This window comes from Hordeum vulgare, chromosome 7H (assembly GCF_904849725.1).
Source record: "Hordeum vulgare subsp. vulgare chromosome 7H, MorexV3_pseudomolecules_assembly, whole genome shotgun sequence".
Classification (NCBI taxonomy): Eukaryota; Viridiplantae; Streptophyta; class Magnoliopsida; order Poales; family Poaceae; genus Hordeum; species Hordeum vulgare.
In genome coordinates this window covers 520,629,810-520,638,710 of record NC_058524.1, presented here as the reverse complement: position 1 = coordinate 520,638,710, position 8,901 = coordinate 520,629,810, and the positions used below count along the sequence as shown (strand labels likewise).

The following is an 8,901-nucleotide window of genomic DNA, read 5'->3' as shown; positions in this document are numbered from 1 at the left end:
CACGATCTTCTTGTCACCGGCGCCACACCATGATCATCCATCAACGTGTTGCCATCGGGGTTGTCGTGCTACTTATGCTATTACTACTAAAGCTACATCCTAGCAAAATAGTAAACGCATCTGCAAGCACAAACGTTAGTATAAAGACAACCCTATGGCTCCTGCCGGTTGCCGTACCATCGACGTGCAAGTCGATATTTCTATTACAACATGATCATCTCATACATCCAATATATCACATCACATCGTTGGCCATATCACATCACAATCATACCCTGCAAAAACAAGTTAGACGTCCTCTAATTTTGTTGTTGCATGTTTTACGTGGTGACCAAGGGTATCTAGTAGGATCGCATCTTACTTACGCAAACACCACAACGGAGATATATGAGTTGCTATTTAACCTCATCCAAGGACCTCCTCGGTCAAATCCGATTCAACTAAAGTTGGAGAAACCGACACTTGCCAGTCATCTTTGAGCAAAGGGGGTTACTCGTAACGATGAAACCAGTCTCTCGTAAGCGTACGAGTAATGTCGGTCCAAGCCGCTTCAATCCAACAATACCGCGGAATCAAGAAAAGACTAAGGGGGGCAGCAAAACGCACATCACCGCCCACAAAAACTTTTGTGTTCTACTCGAGAAGACATCTACGCATGAACCTAGCTCATGATGCCACTGTTGGGGAACGTCGCATGGGAAACACAAATTTTCCTACGCGCACGAAGACCTATCATGGTGATGTCCATCTACGAGAGGGGATGAGTGATCTACATACCCTTATAGACCGTACAGCAAAAGCGTTAGAGAACGCGGTTGATGTAGTGGAACGTCCTCACGTCTCTCGATCCGCCCCGCGAACAATCCCGCGATCAGTCCCACGATCTAGTACCGAACGGACGGCACCTCCGCGTTCAGCACACGTACAGCTCGACGATGATCTCGGCCTTCTTGATCCAGCAAGAGAGACGGAGAGGTAGAAGAGTTCTCCGGCAGCGTGACGGTGCTCCGGAGGTTGGTGATGACCTTGTCTCAGCAGGGCTCCGCCCGAGCTCCGCAGAAACGCGATCTAGAGGAAAAACCGTGGAGGTATGTGGTCGGGCTGCCGTGGAAAAGTCGTCTCAAATCAGCCCTAAAACCTCCGTATATGTAGGTGGGAGGGAGGGGGCCTTGCCTTGGGGTCCAAGGACCCTCAAGGGGGTCGGCCGAGCCAAGGGGGAGGACTCTCCCCCCCCCCCCCCAAACCGAGTTGGACTAGGTTTGGTGGGAGGGAGTCCTCCTCCCTTCCCACCTCCTCCCTTTTTTTTCCTCTTGATTTTTCTTCTCTTGACGCATAGAGCACTTGTGGGCTGTCCCACCAGCCCACTAAGGGCTGGTGTGTCTCTCCCAAGGCCTATGGGCTTCCCCGGGGTGGGTTGCCCCCCCGGTGAACTCCCGGAACCCATTCGTCATTCCCGGTACATTCCTGGTAACTCCGAAAACCTTCCGGTAATCAATGAGGTCATCCTATATATCAATCTTCGTTTCCGGACCATTCCGGAAACCCTCGTGACGTCCGTGATCTCATCCGGGACTCCGAACAACATTCGGTAACCAACCATATAACTCAAATACGCATAAAACAACGTCGAACCTTAAGTGTGCAGACCATGCGGGTTCGAGAACTATGTAGACATGACCCGAGAGACTCCTCGGTCAATATCCAATAGCGGGACCTGGATGCCCATATTGGATCCTACATATTCTACGAAGATCTTATCGTTTGAACCTCAGTGCCAAGGATTCGTATAATCTCGTATGTCATTCCCTTTGTCCTTCGGTATGTTACTTGCCCGAGATTCGATCGTCAGTATCCGCATACCTATTTCAATCTCGTTTACCGGCAAGTCTCTTTACTCGTTCCGTAATACAAGATCCCGCAACTTACACTAAGTTACATTGCTTGCAAGGCTTGTGTGTGATGTTGTATTACCGAGTGGGCCCCGAGATACCTCTCCGTCACACGGAGTGACAAATCCCAGTCTTGATCCATACTAACTCAACTAACACCTTCGGAGATACCTGTAGAGCATCTTTATAGTCACCCAGTTACGTTGCGACGTTTGATACACACAAAGCATTCCTCCGGTGTCAGTGAGTTATATGATCTCATGGTCATAGGAATAAATACTTGACACGCAGAAAACAGTAGCAACAAAATGACACGATCAACATGCTACGTCTATTAGTTTGGGTCTAGTCCATCACGTGATTCTCCCAATGACGTGATCCAGTTATCAAGCAACAACACCTTGTTCATAATCAGAAGACACTGACTATCATCGATCAACTGGCTAGCCAACTAGAGGCATGCTAGGGACGGTGTTTTGTCTATGTATCCACACATATAAATGAGTCTTCACTCAATACAATTATAGCATGGATAATAAACTATTATCTTGATACAGGAATTATAATAATAACCATATTTATTATTGCCTCTAGGGCATAATTCCAACAGGGGCATGAGTTTGAAATAGAGGATGTGGACCCCGTGGTTCTTAGCAACGTTGGGCGTGTGTTTTTTTTTGCTACAACTGGTGTTGATTTTTGATACAGTCGGTATCAACTTATTCTACAACCGTTCAATAAAAAAGTTGCATGTACGTTCGTCGGAGTTGCAATACGAGTTTACCGGATTATTTTGCTACAATCCACATTTTGTTTTGCTAGCACGCATCATCAGCGTCGTTTTTTTGCTACGACCATGTTAATTTTTTTTTGCTACAACCATATTTTTGCTGCATCCGTTACCGAAGTTTGCTACATCGTTGTTTATTTTTGCTACCGTCAAGAATTTTTACTGCATGGACAAATTTGAAGGTCAAACCGGATACAATCTGACGGATCGGGCGTCTCGCGTGCGGCCGGCCGAATCAATGCCCATAATTATTTGATGTATGTTTGCATATCTACTGACACGGAACATGAGGGAAGGGGGAGGGGCCATTTCAAATACAAAATTCATGGTCTACAAATCAACAATCCAACCCAGTGCAACACGAGCATTTTTACTATGTTTCAATACTATGTTTCATACAATTTATATTGGTTCAGTACAATATCTATATTATACCTGGTTGCAACGCACGGGCATTGTACTAGTTATACCGAATGACATATGGAACGGGTTTTGCAAGGTGCGGTAGGGTTTTCATCAACCCTGCTAGAGTATGAGAAAAAAATCTTAGAGCCAATTCACCTTCTCAATCAAATAGTTTATGCATTGACAAACAGAACGTGGGAAATGCTTACGTTATGTCATTAGTAAATAGAAGGCAAGGTCAAATAAAATATAATCATAATCAATACCGGCAGACAATTCACAAAAAAACATGGTTCAAACAGCTCGCCTAAGTTCTTGCTTGCATTTTTTTGTCCTTTGTGTTAGATGTTAATCCACACTTACGTGTAAGAGTAAGAGTTGGAAGTGTGTTTTTCCTTAGAGTCGTGGCTTGCATGCCACTTATGTTTACGTGAGCGTGTAGTATTGGGAGTCCTAGTTTGAATCAGTTTAGGATTGCTAAGCTAGCTAGCTTCAGGTCGGTTTAGTCCCTTATATATATGTGGGCATATACGTTGTAAAGAGAACCAGAATAAATAAAGAAAATAGCAAGGTACGAGACGTGCCTGTTGTAATACATCGGCGTGTGTGCGTGAGATCAATCTGGAAAAAGGCCGGCTAGAAGTGCTCGTATACGTACGTACTATTAGTTTATATCCACGTCCAGGAGCATCGATCAAGTTGATCGATCTGGCGAGGCCAACAATTGGTATCTAGAGCTAAGTTTAAGGTCGTCGGGTGAGCGCTGTGATTGCGTGGAGTGACGATCAAGATCATGGCTGAAAAAGGTGGAAGCGTGTTTGTCACGTACCCGATGCTGACGAAGAGCAACTACTCGATTTGGGCGATCAAGATGAAAGCGTTGATGCGCGCACAAGGAGTTTGGGATGCGGTGGAATCGACCGTCTCAGGCAAGGTGGACGACATGATGGATCAGAAGGCATTGACGGCTATCTATCAAAGTATCCCGGATGATGTATTTGCCTTCATTGCTGAGAAGACGACATCACATGAAGCTTGGGAGGCGATAAAGACGAATCGGCTTGGAGACGATCGCATCAAGGAGGCGAGGTTGCAAACCCTCAAGTCCGAGTTTGAGAGGCTCAAGATGAAGGACACGGAAACAATCGATGACTTTGCTCTCCGGATGACAACAATCGCCAATGGGATACGAGGGCTTGGAGAAAAGTTTGAGGAGATAAGTGCGGTCAAGAAAATTCTTCGAGCTGTTCCTTCAAAGTTTCTCCAGATTGCATCTGCCATAGAGCAGTTTGGTGATTTCAAAACGATGACTATGGAGGAAGTCACGGGAAGGTTGAGGGTTCATGAAGAACGACTGCGCGGCTATGTCCAGGATGACCAAGACGGCGAACAACTTTTGTTGACAAGATCGGAGTGGAGAGCAAGAGAGCGTCGTCGTGATAAGTCCAAGGACAAGTGCTTCAATTGCCAAGACCTAGGACATCATGCTTATGAGTGTCCTAAAAAGAAGAGGGGACAGAAGAAGAAAAATCTGGCGGATTGCAATCTCATCCAGGATGATGAGGATGATCCGAGATTGTTCTAAAGGATAAAAAAAGAAAAAAAAGAGTCATCTTGTTTTTTTTTTTGCGTCGTCTAGTCAAAGGAGTCACAAAGAGTGTGCACGGTGTTCCGTGAGTCATGTCCATGTCCTCGTGGAGCGTCCTGGTTGCGGCCAGTGTGGATTCGGTGAGATGCCGAAGGTGGACGATGGTGCGCGAAGCCATCGTAAAGCGAGGAGGTGTGCGAGCAATGGAGAGTGGATCTATTGCAAGCAAGTATAAGAAGTATGGTGCGAACCGAGTGTAAGGCGGCGGCCAAGCAATAGCGGCGGCACAACATAGCAGGGCAAGGAAGGAGCACTGCATGTTTCCAGACAGGTCATACTTAATGTGTATAGACATGACAATTTAATCGAGTCGTCGATATGGTAAGTTTGAATTAGGGAGAGATTGTTAGATGTTAATCCACACTTACGTGTAAGAGTAAGAGTTGGAAGTGTGTTTTTCCTTAGAGTCGTGGCTTGCATGCCACTTATGTTTACGTGAGCGTGTAGTATTGGGAGTCCTAGTTTGAATCAGTTTAGGATTGCTAAGCTAGCTAGCTTCAGGTCGGTTTAGTCCCTTATATATATGTGGGCATATAGGTTGTAAAGAGAACCAGAATAAATAAAGAAAATAGCAAGGTACGAGACGTGTCTGTTGTAATACATCGGCGTGTGTGCGTAAGATCAATCTGAAAAAAGGCCGGCTAGAAGTGCTCGTATACGTACGTACTATTAGTTTATATCCACGTCCAGGAGCATCGATCAAGTTGATCGATCTGGCGAGGCCAACACTTTGCGGATCAGCCGTAAAATAATATGTTCATAGTCACTTCGCTTCTTGGCTCCAGTTGGCCGGCGACCCTCACACCCGCAAGAGCACCATCAGTCCTCTTCTTCCTCGGCAATAGACCAATTAAGGCGCATTTGAATTGGATGAAAAATAATACGAAGGTATTTTCTTTACGGATATAACTTACCGGTTAATGACCAATTTCTGGCTGGAAATGAAACGATCGATCGAGATCTGTATTTTTTACGAAGGTATTTGAAACGAAAACGCTGATCCAAACAGCCCCTTATGTGGAAAACTCAGAGGCAGAAAGCGGCGGCTCTCTCGTCCTGCGAAGCTTAGTAGGAATATATGGCAACAACAACGGCCTGCCAGGGCATGTGGCTGGCGCATCTGCTGAATGAGCTGAGAGGAGAAGGACCAGACGCACCAACCCTGATGGTGGACAATCAATCTTCAATTTCACTGAGCAAGAACCATGTCGAGCACGATCGCAGCAAACACATACGCCCTCGCTTTCATTTCATCGGAGAATGAGTAGCAGGAAAGAAGATCGTGGTGGAGTTCCCACGCACGGATCAGCCGCTCGCCGATATTCGGACCAAGCAACTTGGAAGAATCGGGTTCCAAGAGCTATAAGCAGCAAGATCGGGATCAAGAAAATAAAGTAGGAACCGCAAGGCTTAGGAGGAGAATGTTAGGAATAAACGCTGTTCATGGCAAGTGTTTTTGGCTGCCATGGCAGGCTATTTCGCTGCCACGGCAGCCGTTTTGTTATTTCCCGTTTTTTCGTCAGTTTCTTCAGTAAGTTAGGCAGCGAGCTTATAGTCAGCGAGTTTAGCTCGAGGGGTCAAGAACCTGGAGAGAGCCTGGGGCCCTACTGATCTGCTCGTGGGATGGCACAATCTTGGTGGCCTCGACTCCGTTTCTTGTGTTGTCCGAATGAATACAGAGCAACAAAAACAGAAAAGCTACCGAAGTTTGAGCAGCGCTACCAACGCAACTCTGTTCTTTGCTAATTTTCGCCATTAAAAGCAACACCTAAGGGTAGGCAACTCTTCCAACTAGTTAGCACATGCTTGATCCTTATTCTACTAGTTGGGCATCAGAAACGCCAAGCACGCACTACAAATCTCCATGCAAGACTCTCGGTCACTACTTGCCCAGCAGCGGCGGGATGCTCTGCTCGTTCCTGAAGTAGTCCTGGGGATCCACCTTGCCCTTGGTGATGGCGAGCCTTTGGAAGTTGCCCTTGAAGTACTTCTCGCCCCACACCTTGCCGCTGCTGTAGGTTGAGATGTCGTTCACCACCTCGTTCCTGCCGAGGTCGATGTCCCTGTAGTTGGCGTACGCCTGCCTGGGGTTCTTGCTCACGAACGGCTCCATGAATTTGTAAATGTCCTTGCTCCACTGCAGCGGCGCGGCGCCGGCTGCCTCGGCGAACCAGTAGTTGACGTACTGGATGTTGAAGAGGACGCCCTTGCGGTGAGGGAACGGCGTCGCCGCTTCGGGGGTGGCGCTGATGGTGGCGCCGTATGGGTCCATGACCATGATCCCCGCGCCGGGTTTCGTGAGCCAGCCGAAGAGCTGCTCCCACACGGGCTTGGGGACGGGCTGGTAGACGTAGTCCGACTTGTATTCGGCGAAGGGTTTGAAGGTGTTGTTCCGGTTGAGGAGGTCGGCCAGGGTGGCCTGCTTGCCAAGGTGGATGAAGGGGATGGACTTGATCCAGGGCATCTCGTTGCAGTGCGAGGGGTTCATGCCAAGCTCCGGGAATTTGCTGCTCATCAGCGGCGTCAGGGTTTTGCAGGTGCCCAGGTACATGGCCTCGAACGTCGCTTTGTCCCCCATGGCGATGATGCGGATCATGATGTCGCCGGGAAGGGCCGGCGCGACCAGCTGCCACTTGTTGATGAGGTCTACGGCGCCTTCTTGCACTGTCTTGGGGATCTGAAACACAGTCACGGTGGGAGGCACCGGGAGAAGCTTCACCTGCCACGAGACGACGATGCCGAAGCTCTCTCCGCCGCCGCCCCTGACGGCCCAGAAGTGGTCCGGGCTCATGGAGCTCTTGTCGAGCAGCTTGCCGTTGGCGTCGACCAGCTTGACGTCGATGACGTTCTCGGCGGCGATGCCGTACTTGCGCAGCAGCATGCCGAAGCCGCCGCCAGCGAAGTTGCCACCTACACCAATGGACGGGCAAACGCCGGCTGGGAACGCGAGCACGGGGCTGTTCTTGGCGATGGCGTAGTAGAGCTCGCCGAGCTGCGCGCCGGAGTCCACCCACGCCGTGCGGGCCTTTTCGTTGACCAACACGGTCCGCATCTTGTTGAGGTCTACGACGGCGAACGCCTCGGGGCGCTCGGACCGGTACGACAGGCCCTCGTAGTCGTGGCCGCCGCTCCGCACGCGGAGGCGGACGCCGTGCCGGCGGCCGCACACCACAGCAGACTGGATGTGGGAGGTGTTGGTGGGGGTGATGATGTAGAGCGGCTTCACGTTCTGCGGCGACGACCACCGCGAGTTCCTGATGGTCTGCTCCAGGACGGCGGGGAAGGCAGGCGAGCTCTTGGCGAAGAGGAGGCGGGCCGGTATCTCCTTCACGAGGCATCCCAGGAAGTCGTCCTTGGCCGGCACCTGCGCGGAGGAGACGGCAGCGTGGTGGCAGGACAAGGCGCAGAGGAGGAGCACCAGAGCGAAGGCCCTCGAGCTCGCCATTGTAGCCGATCGAGAGCTTGGAATGTCTTGGGTGTGTACTGCGTGGTTGTGGACGTGGCTTATATATAGGAGGCAGCGGAGGCGCACCTCAAGTCCGGACCCTACCCTGCAAGTGCGGATCCGTTGGCGACTGAGAGAAGCTCGCCTAAACTTGGAATGGTGAGCTGAGTCAAGGTTTCCGTTTTCGCAGGCCTGTTCGCGATGTGGCAATCCGCCGCGCGTTTGGTCCAAGCACACAACTGTCGGTTTTTGCACTAATTCTCTTTTTCCGGGCGCAAAACTGCAGCAGCGTTTTTTGCCGGAGCGTTGAGAAGTTTAATTACAGGCTCGGTTTAGGGGATGCATTTGCTTCCGGAGAAGTTACTGGAATGACAACTACTCCCTCACTCCAATATAAGGTGCATCAGTTTTAGTGCAGGTCAAACTTATACATTTGTTTGACAAAAATTATACTAGAGTAAAATATCAACAACTACCATACAAAATAAATGAAATAAGAAAATGCCTTTCGTGATGAATATCATGATACAGATTTGAAATTATAGATAGTGATATTTCTGATGAATATCATGATTTGAATATCATGATACAGATTTGAAATTATACTAGAGGACATATTTAGTACTAATTATAGATTGCTAAATTTAGTTATGATAGTAAGTCTGATGGTGTGCTTTATAATAGTGTTCCGCCAAACGTGGCTAGCATTGTAATGAGCGATTGT

At 48.9% G+C, this 8,901-nt stretch overlaps 1 protein-coding gene across 1 annotated transcript; it reads right to left on the bottom strand.

The window, feature by feature from the left end:
• Positions 1 to 6,356: 6,356 nt before the first annotated feature.
• LOC123411150 (berberine bridge enzyme-like Cyn d 4) lies at positions 6,357 to 8,208 on the bottom strand. Its single transcript, XM_045104086.1, has one exon. The coding sequence runs from the start codon at positions 8,175 to 8,177 to the stop codon at positions 6,615 to 6,617; it is 1,563 nt and encodes a 520-aa protein (XP_044960021.1). The 5' UTR covers positions 8,178 to 8,208; the 3' UTR covers positions 6,357 to 6,614.
• Between the last annotated feature and the right edge of the window lie 693 nt (positions 8,209 to 8,901).